At 38.8% G+C, this 15,612-nt stretch overlaps 1 protein-coding gene across 4 annotated transcripts in view; it reads right to left on the bottom strand.

Moving 5' to 3' along the window:
• The window catches only part of WWC3 (WWC family member 3), a 175,434-nt gene that overhangs the window by 33,176 nt on the left and 126,646 nt on the right, over positions 1–15,612 (bottom strand). For all 4 annotated transcript variants that reach the window (XM_038370900.2, XM_038370890.2, XM_038370871.2 and 1 more), the window contains exons 9-11: positions 11,151–11,393; positions 7,896–7,985; positions 4,552–5,126 (exon numbers count right to left, since the gene is read on the bottom strand). In XM_038370900.2, the coding sequence (XP_038226828.2) occupies positions 4,552–5,126; positions 7,896–7,985; positions 11,151–11,393 (908 nt within the window). The remainder of the gene's footprint in view (positions 1–4,551; positions 5,127–7,895; positions 7,986–11,150; positions 11,394–15,612) is intronic.

Raw genomic sequence — 15,612 nt, 5'->3', positions numbered from 1 at the left:
AAACCTCTCATTTTCGCAAAAAGAAAAGGAGTACTTCTAGTACCTTAGAGAGACTAAAATTTATTTGAGCATAAGCTTTCGTGAGCTACAGCTCACTTCATCGGATGTAGCTCATGAAAGCTTATGCTCAAATAAATTTGTTAGTCTCTAAGGTGCCACAAGTACTCCTTTTCTTTTTGCGAATATAGACTAACACGGCTGCTACTCTGAAACCTCTGGTTTTGGATCTCATGTAATGGGATTTACCACAAGTTTTAGTCAAAGTTGGAAACTGGAAAGTTTTATTTAAAATAAAATTGGTATTTCTACTGTAGAGGCAGCAGCTCATCTTTTACTATCTAACTCCATATCTTAGAAATTTGGATACAAAATACTCACCTACATTTTCAGAAATGACTCGTGATTTTGGGTCAGCTGATACGGGCCTGGTTTAAAAAAGTTCTGAGAATCCACTATCTGAAAAAGTGGACTTTTTAAGCTAACAACTGAGGCATCGAAATCACCAGCTAGTTTGGAGAATGTAATCCATTTTAACAGCAGAGTTAAACAGTCTCCAGAAAATAAACTTATAATGGAGACACAAACAGACCCTTATCTGCAATGGTACTGTCGGGTATTAGCAAGATATAATAAAGCTGAAGCTTACAGAAAAGTTTTTCTGAGAAGTCATCCACAGCCATGAATATAATGTTTAGTGGATATAGCAAAAACATAAGTATCCCATAATGATTAAACATATACAAAGTTATACCAACTAAAACCAAATGTAGCACAGCCACCCTTTTCTCCACATGCAAATCATACAGAACATACACACTACACACAAAAAAACACGCTAAGCATTACAGGCAAAGCCAGCACAATAAGTAATTCCAGGTTCACTTACAGTGAATTTTTCTGCTGTGTCGCATGAGAAACAAGATACAAAATGAAAAGCACACGGTGATAAATCAATTTTTTATACAAAAGATTAGACATTAATGGAAACTTTATACCTAAATAATTGTATCTGGATCTGAATTTTCCCCAAGTTTGGCAATGTTTGGATCAAGGATTTTAACTTGGCCCACTGTAGAGATAAGGGCTGGCTGTGAAGTTTGGATCGAAATCTAAACTTGTAATGCATCCGATGAAGTGAGCTGTAGCTCACGAAAGCTTATGCTCTAATAAATTTGTTAGTCTATAAGGTGCCACAAGTACTCCTTTTCTTTTTGCGAATACAGACTAACATGGCTGCTACTCTGAAACCAAAGTTCAGGGTTGTAGATATGGATTGTCTCGCTACAAGAAAGCAAAATATTCCTCTATATTTAAATGAATATATAATTTAAACTAAAAAAAATCGTATTAATTAGGGAAGTTCTTTAAATTAAAATTCACAGAAGAGAAGACAGGAAAAATGTAAAAGTTTAAAAACAATGTTCTATTCAGATGTGATTTTGCAAGCATCTTCCTGCAAGTGAGAATTCCATAGCTCAGTCAGGTTCTTTTTGTACACATCATAAAATCACCATATATTTTAGCACAATTCTTAGTATACTCTCAGGAGAGATGCCAGACTGGAGGAGCAGCAGAGGTGCCGGTCAACACTGAGGTGCATAAACAAGACATTTTGTGAAGAAATCCTGCACACTGGCTGCATGCAGTAAACAAGGGACTGTTTGCTGGGACTGTTAGTTCCTCCCCCACTTCCATGAGTAATAAAGTTCATCAAAATTACTACACACTATTTTATCTGAATATTTAAGAAAGTTGTTTGAAGTATTGTCAGAATTACGATTTGTTCCCTTTGCATTATGCTACAACACCAGTAGGTGGCAGCAACCAAACGCTGTGAACAAGAACTTAAAACCAACAAGCTACCTCTAAGCCCCAGAGTTCCAATCTGTGGTATATGTACCCTGTTGGTACGTGAGCATCATGTTCCATCAGTTCACTTCATAACAATTCTTCAGGTGGTATGTGAACCGATAAAGTTTGAGAAATGCTGCTTGAAAACAGCTGCTACGAAACAGAATACAAACTATCCAAGCCAATCAATTTACAGAGTGCAAAAGAGTCAAGAGCCTTGGCAAGAAATGTAAAGGGGAACCATTTTCCTCTAAATAATCATTTTAAAATTCACACATTAAAAACAGCTCAAAAGAATACCACCAGAATAATTCTTTGGCCTTGTACTGTTTTTCTGTTTCCACTGTAAACGTTGCATGCTATACACAGAGAAGAAATAGGTGACCACAATGGAACAGAAAGTGCTCTAGTGACAAAAGCAGAAGACAATGTTTAAATGAAAGAAAAGAGAAAAGACAGGAAAGAAAAGTTCATACAGGGTGGGGAGAAGAGTTTAACTGAAGCAGCATCCCAGCCCCACTACAGCCTTCCTTATCTCAGCACTCAAATCAGGTATTAATTTCTAGGAACTAAGTTTAAGTAGGGCCCTACCAAATTCACAGCTGTGAAAAACACGTCACGGACCTTGAAATCTGGTCTTCCCCGCAAAATCTGGTATTTTGTGTATTTTTACCCTATACTATGCCATATACTTTTACCCTATGCCTTCAGGGCTGGGCGCTGAGAGCACGGCGGCGGATGGCTGGTCACCCAGCTCTGAAGCCAGCATCTCCGCCAGCAGCAGTGCAGAAGTAAGGGTGGCACAGTATGAACACATCTGCAAAATTTGCCATTTATGCTGTGACCAACCCACAAAAAAATGTGATTTCTCCAAGATTTAATATATCCCTACATATTAAATTTGTGATCCACAGTAGCCTGCAGCTCCTTTTCATCAACTCTACCACATGGCCAGTTATTCCCCATTTTGTAGTTGTGCATTTGATTTTTCCTTCCTACGTGTAGTACTTTGCGCTTGTCTCTACTGAATTTCATCGTGTTGATTTCAGACCAATTCTCTAATTTGTCAAGGATGTTTTGAATTCTAATTCTGTTCTCCAACGTGCTTGCAACAACTCCCAGCTTGGTTTCATCTTCAAATTTTATAAGCACTCCATTATCCAAGTCAGAAATGAAAATATGGAATGGTACCAGACCCAGGACTGACCCATGCAGGACCTCACTAAATATGTCCTCCCAGTTTGATAGCAACCATTGATGATTACTCTTTGAATATGGTCTTTTAACAAGTTCTATACCCACCTTATACCAATTTAATCTATACCATATTTCCCTAGTTTACTTACAAGAATATCATGTAGGACTATGTCAAAAGCCTTATTAAAATCAAGGTAGATCATATCTACAGTTCTCCCCCTGCCCACTCTTCCCCCTCCCCTCAATTTACTAAGCCAGTAACTCTGTCAAAGAAAGAAAGTAGGTTGGTTTGGTCTAACTTGTTCTTGACAAATCCATGATGACTATTCCAGCCTTCAGGCCCTTTAGGTATTTACAAATTGATTAATAAATTTGTTCCAGTATCTTTCCAGGTCTTGAAGTTAGGCTGACTGGTCTATAATTCCCCAGGTTCTCTTTGTTCCCCATATTAAAGGTAGGTATTATGCATGCCCTTCTCCAGTTCTCTGGGACCTCACGCATTCTCCATGAGTTCCCAAAGATAACTGGTAATGGTTTACATATGGGGAGCACCCATAATGAATGACCTATTGTGATCATTTGCAATACAAGTGGAATAGTAGCTATTTCAGGACAAATGGTATATATTTTTGAAAGTGTGTTGTGGTAACCACAGATTTTAGAGTAGAGTTATTGTAAGAGTATAATTGCCCTTCCCTTCCTACACTTCAAGATCTGGAGATCCCTAATAGTCTCAACCAGCTCACTTGTTCGTTTTCCCCCTAAACTCCTGTATGCATGTCAGTTCACATAAACAGAATAAGTGCTGGGTGGCACCCATCCACCCCAATTCTGGCCCAAATAACACTCACACATAGACATTACATACTTTGCCCACATAAATCAAGAAATACAGTAACATCATAGACTTACAAGCCAGTTGCGTTTGCCTGCCTCATACAATTGTAAAACAAAAGGGTCTGATCGGCATGAACCAAGTAGATTTCAAAGGGGTAGTTACTGCTGTTACTTGTGTTCTCTCATTGTTGGTTCCTAGTTCAGCCAGTTCAGGTTGTATCCCCATCTCCCTCCATCAAACTTACTGCTGTTACTGAGTGTGCTAGGCACACAAAGAGAAGTGATATCAGCTGGGGCACAGTCTAAGACTGTTCAGGTTCTCTCATTTGGGAATTTTCCTAAGAAGTAAACACACAGGCCTGGTTTTTTTAATCAACAAAATTGGCATATTTTCAGAAAAGTACTGAAGTTTCCATTATCAATTTATTTTAAAGTCTAAAAAATTACTACACACAAACATTCTCTGCACTTCACCTTTGAACAAAAAAAATTTTTAGTTAACATCAATTGTAGAATTGTTTTTTTTTTAAATTAAATTAAAAAATAAATCAAACTGATAGCAGATGTGTATCCTCTATTATAATGTCATGCGTACATATTTTTGTGTTTTTCATTATCCCTTGAAGATTAAAAGAGACAAGATGGTAATGAAGAAAACAAACTCACCTCCACCAGTTTGGATATTTGCCAGGTGTGGTCCCATTTCTTGCAGTCCTTCATCATCCACAGGGTAAGCAGAAGTCTGTGATGAAGTTGTTCCTCGGGCATCATCGTCACCCAAAACCGAGGCCTGAACTCTGCGCATTTCTAGGGCTCCTACGCCCGCTATCTCCTCAAATCCTTCTGACATCTGGGCAAGTGGAGAATCCCGAGAAGCAGAAAGGAAGGGGGTTTCCAGAGGGGAACTTGGAGGGGAGAGCGATGACAAAGAGGACCGTGATGACAGGGATGCCAGGGATTGAGGAGTATCCAAGGACCTCCTTTGTTTATTGAAGTTACAATGCCCAGTGGGATCAGAGTACTGCACATCTTTACTGAGAGAATCAAATGGAATCAGGTCAAAGCGTAGATGTTGTGCATAGTCAGTAACACTGTCTGATTTGTCATACTGTGGGAGGCCATATATGTCCGTGAAGCTGACAGAGCTTAGAGACCCTCTGCTGGATGCCAGTGATCCTCGGCTGGATGCCAGTGATCCCCTACTGCTGCCAGAAGACATTGTGAGGGTGCTAGCAGACAAACTAAAACAGAGAAAGATCCATTAATATATTAATTATATAGCTAGGAACACAGCCTAGATAGAAAAAATAATAACCCATGTTAAGGTAGAGGATTTTACATGCATTCAGCATTTGTAATACTTAGGTTAAGGGCCATCTTTCTTCTCCTCCCTTGTCTTTAGGCATAAAGGTGATGAAAGTAGTATAAATGAGAACCAACTTAGGTCAGCATCCCTAAAAAGGAGAAGTGGAGCAAGAAGGATCATCACATCCCTTTTCTCAAATCTGCAGATGGCTCTCTGTGGGTTTTGGTGGAAAGGTAGCCAGAGAGAGGACTGGTGAGGGAAAGTCATAGATTCATGGAGTTTAAAGCCAGAAGGGACCATTAGTTCTAGTCTGAACTCCTGTATATCACAAGCCATTATATTTCAATCAGTTGCTTCTGAATTGAGTCCAATAACTTGGTTCAAGAGGAGTGGGACATCAGCAGAACCAGGAAAGTGTCATTTTTTACAGCGGGGATCAGCAACCTTTGGCTTGCGTCCTGCCAGGGTAAGCCCCTGGAGAGCTGGGACAGTTATTTTACCTGTTGCGTCCACAGGTTCACTGCAGGGCTGTGGGAAGTGGCGGCCAGGACATCCCTTGGCCCGCATCACTTCCCACAGCCTGCATTGGCCTGGAGCAGTGAACCATGGCCAGTGGGAGCTGCGATCAGCCAAACCTGCAGATGCGGCAGGTAAATAAACTGACCCGGCCTGACAGGGGGCTTACCCTGGTGGGCCGCATGCCAAAGGTTGCCGATCCCCGCTATACATCTTTATATCCAAGCAAACTTACAGAATTCCCATTTGAAAACCTTGTGGGAGCTTTCAAGTTGCAATTTCAGCCTAACCCCATTCCTCTGTCACTCTACAAATGTGGAGATAAGAGTATAGCAGTGGTTAAAGTGTGAACCAACAGGAGCTAGGCTCCTGCATGTGGTGTGCTGGTGAGATAAGGGGGTCCCTCAAGAGGCTGATCCTTCACAGAGATACTCTCAAACCTGTAGGATTTCCCTGTAGACTTCAGAACATCTTCATGTTTACAGGGTGACATCCTCTGTCCCCGCCATAGCATGCAAACTCCTACTCTGGGTGACTATTGTCTTGGAATGTCAGAGTAGTGAATCTCTCAGAATGTTCCAAGCACATTTTATCCTCTTGCATTTTATCTCTTTCTCCCTTCTGGCTACTCTGTTTACCCTTTCATATCAGAAATGAACCCTGAGCTCATTTCTCTCTTCAACACTTCAGAGTTTGTGTGTGAGAGGGGAGGTTGGTTGGACTGTGGGTAGTGGTAGTAGTGGTTGTTTTGCTGCTACTGCTGCTGCCACTGTATTCATGCTTTTCCTCCATCTGAAAATTATAAGATTTGCATAAAACAGGCAGACTGGAAAGAGCCAGTTCTGATTGTGGATGCTGGGAAGACACAACAACGTCTTCTGTTTCTTCTTAGCCCAAACTCCAGTGCATCAAGTGCCTATTGTTTCTTCTTTCACATCCCTCATCAAAATTAACTTCTCCCACAAAACATAGCCCATGTCAGTAAAATGCTGCCTCCCTGATTATATGTTGACTCCCCGTTTACCTTCCTCTTGTTACCTAGGAGTTTTGTGTCTGATCCGTACTGTCTATTTAGCCTGTCTTCTGTGTTGTTTTCTGGCACAGCACCGGAGATCATCAATGCTTAAGGAACAAGAAATCACTAATATGGGCTTAAGAATGAAACCCTGAATGTAACTGAATTTTCTGTCTTTTGTCATGTGTAGTTTAAAGGCTTAATCTTGTTTGTGTGTAATTTTTTATTTATAAACAAAAACAATAATAAAATGGGTTCATCTGTATTTCTCCTTTCCACATATTATACACAGATACTAAGGTCAGAAGGGACCATTCTGATCACCTAGTCCGACCTCCTGCACAATGCAGGACACAGAATCTCACCCACCCACTCCTGTGAAATACCTCACCTATGTCTGAGCTACTGAAGTCCTCAAATCGTGGTTTAAAGCCTTCAAGGAGCAGAGAATCCTCCAGCAAGTGACCCGTGCCCCATGCTACAGAGGGAGGTGAAAAGCCTCAGGGCCTCTTCCAATCTGCCCTGGAGGAAAATTCCTTCCTGATCCCAAATATGGCGATCAGCTAAACCCTGAGCATATGGGCAAGATTCACCAGCCAGATACTACAGAAAATTCTTTCCTGGGTAACTCAGATCCCATTCATCTAATATTCCTTCACAGGCCATTAGGCCTATTTACCACGAATATTTAAAGATCAATTAATTACCAAAATCACATTATCCCATCATATCATCTCCTCCATAAACTTAACGAGTTTAATCTTAAAGCCAGATAGATCTTTTGCCCCCACAGCTTCCCTTGGAAAGCTATTCCAAAACTTCACTCCTCTGATGGAGACAGATCTCACTAACTTTCAAACCAGGCAGTCCAGATAGCTATTATTAAAAGTGAAAAGTACTTTTCTCCTTTTTAATAACACTCTATCCAAACCACTCAATTTACGACATCAAATACTTTGCTAAACTGCAAGCTGTGAATTCTTTAAGTACAGTTTGGGCACTGAAAGGCAAACAGATCAACAAAGTAGAAACCAATGCCCATCCTTTACTTATATTACAAACACACAAAAGAAGTACGAAAAAGTAAAATGGTCTCTTCTGTTTATACTTTTTCCTTTTTCTGTGCAATTCAAAATTTTTTTTTTTAAAATACTATTTTTCTAAAGAACTCACCTTTTTAACTGGGAGTGTAAATAGGAGGCTAAACGAGTAGCTTCTTCCAGCTGCAAAAGCAAACAATTTCTCTTCTCCTGTAACAGTATCCTATAATTAAAAATTGCAATTATTTTTCTTTTTGTTTATATTGCAGTAGTGTTCAAAATGTGCTAAGAGCTTTCCAAACACAGAAGAAGAGACCATTCTTGTTGTATTAGGAGTATTCAGTGAATCCTTTTTTAACAAACAGAATTGGTTCGCTTAGGGCAATACACAGTGTTTAATCCATGACGGAATTCCCATTGAGAGCACTTACAGAATTGCAGTAACTGAGGAATAAGGAACCAAAAGAAAAACACAAGAGCTCTGGTGGTGAAGGTATATAACAGAAATTTCCAAGGCCTACCGTAAGGTGACATGGAAGAGGCAGGAGCAGCTGATTAAAAACAGTAAGACTTCTTTTCTTCCTGGTGTCAATATCATAGCTCAAGTAATACAGAGAAAACTATGTCACTTAACTGTACGTTGCAGGAAAAAGTACATGGAAGTACCTCAATTACCATACAGATCGAAAGTCAAACATCAAAAGGAAAAGACTTTGTTTTTGGATAACTTCTGTTCTGTTAAGCAGTTTATCACCAAACTCTGTGATCCTGGCTTTCATTCAGATATACTGTGGCAGGAGAGGAGTGAGGAAGCACTGGGAAAACAGATAAGTATCAATTTGACCTTTAAGTAATGCCCCAAGAGTGAATTTACTGTAGTAAACTGTAATTATAATTTTTTAAATGTTTGTTAATGTATTTCTTGTATTGTTCTCCTTCAAACAGAAGTTAGAGAATTCAAAACACTAAACTACAATAAAAACTTTTCTGCGTGAGGAAAAAAAGTGAGCATTATTGTTTCTTTATTGAGGCAAAAGCAGATTACTGAGCATTACTGCCCTGACAAAACCAGAGTCATCATAACTTTGCCTGTATTATATGCTTGTAAGGTACTTTGATTACATTTTGAAATTATTAAACTTTATTTTAAAAAGATGCAGCATTTGTTCCAACCCTCCCCCAAATTTATTCTCTACCGAAAACAGAGTTCTCTATGTTTTTTCTGGAGTTTTAGTCTTTTAACTTCAAATTAAATCCTTTCTCTCCACCGATTAAAATCAAGGGGGGTAATTTGTTTTGCTTCTTGGCATAATATGTCTTCATGCTGCAGCCCAGATCTGATACTTCCTCAGTCCTCAACGTTCCCAAGCTGGCTGATATTTGGAATGCAGGGGAACAAAGGGGTGGGTGTCCAGAGCTCTCTGGCTTAGGGCAGTGTTAACTGGCTCCACAGAAAGTCCCATCAAACCCTCCTTGATTGGAAAAACAGTTAAGATGCAGGGGGTTTGACAGAGAGGGTAGTAAAGGGGAATCTTTCGGATGCGTGAAATTAAAAATTAAATGTCAGCCTTAACCACTCATATTATAGCTATTTAAGAAAAAGAAAAAGCTACCTTCTCTACACAGCATAATCTTGAAGCCCAGTGTAGTTTACTGTATGAGTTTTAAGTTATTCCAGCTCTCTGTGTGCTTATTATATTTTAAAATCAGTAACAACAGAACTCTTATTAAACGTGCTTAAACATCAACCCCTTTTTGCAAGCTGGGGGAAGAAGAGGGGATGTGGAGAAAGATCCTCCAGTGATAAATGGTTTTTGTCTCAGACTGAATAATTAGTCTAGTATCTGGTGTTGATCTCTCTCTTTTATTATAAAAAATACAGCATCCTTAAATATTGTGCTAACTTTTGCTCAATTTCTTGCTAGAATCTGAAATATCAAATATCACCCTGGAATGTTGGTTTCCACAGCACAGACTACAACATGGAAAAAGAGCTTGCTCTTTTTGCCAGCAGAAGTATGTGCTACCTAACATGAGATCCCAAAAACAACAAATAAAATTTACTACACTGCAGTGTAAAGTGAACTCCCTTTTCTGTCATTTTCTAGGCTGGAGTGCCAATATTGCAAAAATCACAAATAATGTCATACAAAACATCAACTGTGAATTCAGCTGTGAATTCTCAATCACCATTTGGATATACTGCCTGAAGTAAGCCTTTTCAAATCAAAAAGTTCTACAAACTCTGATATGGGGCCATTTTCAATTAATTATAAAGATCAACTTAATCACATAAGTGTTAATGTTTAGACAAGATTGTATTAACATTGCCGAGTGTAGTGTCCTCAAGTGTCAAAGTTGGCTTTTTTCCATTAATTCATGCCTCAACCTGTGACAAAAACCAAAAGAATGCACAGAAAATCTGGGAAAACCTCTCACAGATGCTAGCTGCTTGCACAGAAGAACTAAGTGGGCAGAAATATTTCCTCTAATGTAAGAAAAAGTTCACCATAAAGCTTGGCAACATTATTAGAGTATTAGGAGAAATGAGTTTTAGACAGAAGCTCTGTCCCTCTAATTGGAGGCATTTTATAATATGCACCGTTTATTGACATACTTGGCTGGAATTATACGCCATTCCTTAAATTCGGATGACAATTTATGGCATCTTGAAATGAACAATATGTCCCCCAAGTGAAGAATGTTTTCATTTCTAACAGAGAGCTTCGTATTGGTTTTAAATACAGAAAAATTATATACAGAATCTCAACAAAATCTTAGGGCCACATTTGGGTTCAACCAAATTGTACATTCCACAGGTCAATGGGAAAGATGCGTGTACAACGTAAAGGTCATCTTTAAACTTCCTGGGTTCTGGGGCTACTGCTGTGTGCAGGGCTGATCTCTGTTCTGTTGTCTTTGGGGACGTGAATCTAACTTATTCTAATCACTCTAACTTAATCCCAGGTGCCTACCAACTACCCCATCATCTCAGGTCACCATTGTTTGGGTCCCCATTCATCCTGAGTAGCTCAATGGCATATCTCTGCAGCTCAGAGCTTTTCCAAAGATAAGTGAAAAACTGACATGATTCTTATCAGTTCTGCTGCACCCCTGGAGTCTGAATAGGAAAAGGGAAAGTGACTAGTCTTGTCGATTTCACTCTAATATCACTTAGAGGAAAGCTTTCAGAAGATTGGATCTAAACAGTGGCATGGTCAGGAAGTGCCAACTGGGACCCCAGTCCCTTTTGTATGCAAAGTGCACAAATAACCACTGTACTGCTTTGATCTCGTATAAAGCTGGTAAACTGCACCAGCTCTTCACTTGGAATCTATGCAGCTGCATCCTATGGTAGATAAGAAAATAATTTGTTAAGTCCCCAAACCTTTCAGTGGCCCCCTGAGCAGAACTGGCCCGAGCCTGCTGAATTTCATCCTCCAAGCGCCTTTTTTCTTCCTCCAAACGTGCAATGTATTCTGGGGATCGTCTCTGCTGACTGATGAGTTGCAGTTCCTGAAGGAGAGCCTCTTTCTCCTTGATGAGCTGAAGACGGTCCCTGTCCGCCTCAGCCATTCCTGGCCAAGATTCATTATCTAGCAAGGCCAGCTGCTGCTGTACATTGGAAACTCTTGGGGGGAAAAATGAGAGCGCGCATAAGAAATAGATAAGTAACGGGGGAAAAACACTGTGGCATAACTGTTGAGGAAAATCACTCCCAGACCACTAGCACTTAGCTACTTTTATTCTTAAAACTATTTGTATATGTGAAATAAACCACAAAAACTTGCAAGCATACATTTATGGTCTCACATAAGTGAATATGTTCAGATCTATAGCTTAACATCTTTAACTTACACATATACCCCGTTATGTTGGGCATTTAAAAAGATACTTAAGGACTTCTTCCACACTGTACCATATATGTTGCAGACAGATTCAAAAGATGATGTAAGGATACAATTGGGGAGTTTACTCTCCGCTTCCTCTCTTTGTTGGCTTTAAATTAGACCCTAATTTACATCTAAATTTTTTTAAATAGCAAATGAATTAACAAAACTAATCATCACAACTATCATAATTAATTAGAGTGGACAATGTCTGCCATGATATTTTAGCAGTTTTGAGCTGCTATAATTCATATTATAAAGATGTGAATAAAATGACTATTTTTAAGATGACTAGATGCAGTTAAAAAGAAACTCGCTGGCTGCTGTTCTATGGAAGCAGTCTGAGTGCTGTTTGTATAGCTTAAGAAGCTGCCTTCTATTCTGAAGGAAATAGTCCCCTTTATTTCTTATTCTTCCCAGTCAGGATTTTGGGAATGCTTTGAGCCATCAACAAGTTCCACAATGTCTCAAGCCAAGCTATTCTCCAAGTGACTGTATATCATTCAGCTGGGAAAAAATCTTTAAGGGACAGAAAATATTTGGCACTCCATGGCTGACAACTCAAGGACAGGAATAAATAAGCCAGGAGTCCAAAAAGCAGAACAGTTGCCGCCAGGAGAAGCCATTATACAAGTACTACTGGGAAGAAGCCAAGCCTTCCCAGACCCACCAGTCCAACAACTTATTTCTTTTGTTTGAAAACAAAACACAAGCAATAACAGCCCACCCACAAACCAAGAATTATTCAAGAGACTACTGCAGCCTTAGGGTGGTACAGTGATGGGCAGAGAAGTAGAAATGAACACTAATCTTGAATATTAAGAGGTGAGGAATGCAGAAGTCATGGAGTTTATTTGCATAAACACTACTCCCCTCTAGAGTAGAGTTCTTTTGAGTTTCCTAACAAATCAAATCAAGTTTTTTGAAATTTAAATTCACTTTTTGCCTCTTTTTCATTCCGACATGCCTCTGAACTTCCTCATCCTACCCAAGCCTGCAAGACCCAAATTCCCATGATCTCAAAGGCCTAAGGGACAAAATCTTCCAACCACACTAAGTTTGTCGACAAAACTGTCAGTGTAAGCTATGCTGGCCAACCTCCAGTGTAGATGCAGCTATGTCAACAGAAGAATGCTTCTGTTAACATAGTTAACCTGGTTTGGGAAGGTGGCATTCCTATACTACCCCTTCTGTCAGTGTAAGCTGCATCTACGTTCAAGGGTTGTGCCGACATAGCTATGCCAACATAGCTATGCCGGTATAATCTCTGCAGTGTAGGCACAGCCTAAGGGTGGCAAAATCTGGTCCTAATTTTGTAAAGCCAAACAATTCTGATAGGCAACTAAACAGAAGTAAATATCCTGATGCTGAAGTTTGTCCATCACTTTGGAAAACAGGTCAGTTTTAAGTTTATGTATATGTAACAGGAGACAGCAGGAGTACAGAATCAGGGTTAGTGCACCTCAGTGGGACTATTTACCTAAGTAGAGTTTCTATGATATGACCCTAAAGGTTAAAATCTAAAAAGCCTAGCCCGTATTATTAAAATAACTTAAATTAAGAAACACAAAAACCCAAGAGACCTTTTTATTTTAGAGTGTGAACAAAAATTCTTCAAAGCTACATGATATTATTTGTTTTATGCACTCAAATTAAAAAAATGTCCAGAAGTTTGTTTCTGTGTGTGTTCCCTAGTGAAAATCTGGAATGCCATGTCTGCAGGAGATCTGATGTAAACAACCACATTCTTGTCGATCAATTACCAACACTCTGACAGCTCTTTCAGTAAAAGTGGACATATGCAAGAGGAAGAAAGTTCTGTAGGTGCAATATAAAATTTGCCATAATTTTTCCTCAGTTCTTAGGAATCTTGGCAATTAATCAACAATACTGCCATGCTGAATAACTTAAAAATGTTCAGTGGTTTTATTTTATTAAAAAAATATTAACTAAAAATGCTTTTAAGTCATATGCATGAAACAGATTCAAAACTGATAAAGCCAAAGAGGAACATATTCATTTTAATCAGTGTTAAAAAAAAAAATCATTCTATGTTCATCCTGATAAAATAAAACAAATTACATGCAATTTTACAAATACAGCAATTAATTATATCAACTCTGCTCCTGAAATCCAGATAACTTCAATGGTACTCTACGCAGGCCCAGAAGTCCATCAGTGAAGATCCAATTGCAATACCGGGGTCTACCAAAGGATTTTAAATTCTGTCAGGTGAGTCTGATGAAAGGCTATTGACAGACAGCTGAAGAGTAGTAGTGCCTGGGACAGTGATAAGATCTGAAGCAAGATTTTTTTTAAAATGTAAACTTACAATAAACTATTATTTAAAAAAAAATTCATGAATGAAGTGCGGCAAAAAAAAATGGTATGGAAACCTGTAACTAATTATTGCATATTTCAAGTCTAATATGCACGCAACTACATTCCACATGTACTTTCAAACATTGTACCGAGTGTCAAGAGGTGTATTCATTGCAATAAAATTAGGACCAGCACATTAGGGGCAAGGCCCATCTATTAAATAGAAGAATCACTTCTTATCACAAACTACTGTTATACCAGTCCCAGGAAAAGTTTTTCAGTAGGTAGTAATAGCACTACTTATCCATCTCAGTTACTCTTTGAAAGGATTCCATTCATCCAGTTCTATAGGAGATATATATATATATATATTATTAAATGCAAGTGAAATCAAGGTTCCCTAGAGCTGGATGTTTCTCTTCATGGGGCTAGCTAAAATGTTTCCTCCTTTTTTGTGCTGGTTTCTGTAGGTCACATTTCAAAAAACGTGAAGTTCCTACTTCAGATTTTTGACAACCATTGTTTTGATAACCCTAAGGCAGGAGATTTAAGCTACTGTTTAAACCAGTGGTCTCCTTCTTGTGTTACTCAATGTTGACAATCGTGTCTTGTCTTGAAAAGGACCTCTAACTACTTAAAGAATGTTTATTTGAGAGTCTAAAACTTTCTTGTGAAGCATTTAGGGTTGTTACACCCAATATACCTGACATTCATGAAAACAAACGAAAAATTAGGACATTTAACTTCTACTCCTCCACACAGCAGAACATACCTTTCCATTACTAGACACTTCAGTCCACACAGAACAACCTTAACTCTGTTGATTACAATTTGGTAAAGAAGTCTTCAGAGAAGTATCCTTAGGAAAGCAGAGTTAAAGTTATAATGCATGGCTTATATTGGGTATGGTAGCTGTAGTAATGGTTAGGTATGGCCTGTGGATAAAGGAGAAGTTACTGTTAAGTTACTTAACTCTTCATTTCTTTGGCTTTGTGAGTTTTGTGAGTTGTCTCAAGTATGTTATGAGTAGAAACTCTAACAACTTCACACTGAAGTTTGGGTATTAATTTCCTAGGTTTCTGGGTTATTTTAAATTCTTAAGCAGGGCAAGCGTGGGACAGAGGAGAGGCAGAAGTATTGCTGCAGCTGGAGAAAATTTTATCTGTCAGCAGCTGTGCATGAACCTTTGCATGTCAGCAGCTATGTATGAAACTTTCTCTGTTGTAGGATAAAATCTAACAGAATGTGTAGCTCCTGACAGAAGAATGTGTGCAATCAATCAGGTTTTCCTGGCCCCGCTCAATTAGATTTAGTCACACAGCACATAAACTAGCAGCATGATTATAGGCTAAAAATGACCCCTCCCCACCCCCCCTTTTTTTAAAATAATGAAAACTACTTGTTGCATCACATCTACTGAGGACACACCTTTCTATCAAGTTTGGGGTATCCAGAATTTTTTCTTTTTTTTTTTTTAGAAAGATACCAGTCAAAAAAGACAAGTAAAACTTCCCTGGAAAAAGAGCCAAATTTAAATCAGAGCCTAAATTCAAGACTACCCATTAAAAATATATTAGGAGAAACCAAACACACACTGTACAGAAAATTCAAGGGGCATAAAAAACTAATCTAGTATGG

The sequence above is a fragment of the Dermochelys coriacea genome, chromosome 1 (genome assembly GCF_009764565.3).
Source record: "Dermochelys coriacea isolate rDerCor1 chromosome 1, rDerCor1.pri.v4, whole genome shotgun sequence".
NCBI lineage: Eukaryota > Metazoa > Chordata > Testudines > Dermochelyidae > Dermochelys > Dermochelys coriacea.
This window is presented reverse-complemented; position numbering and strand designations above follow the sequence as displayed.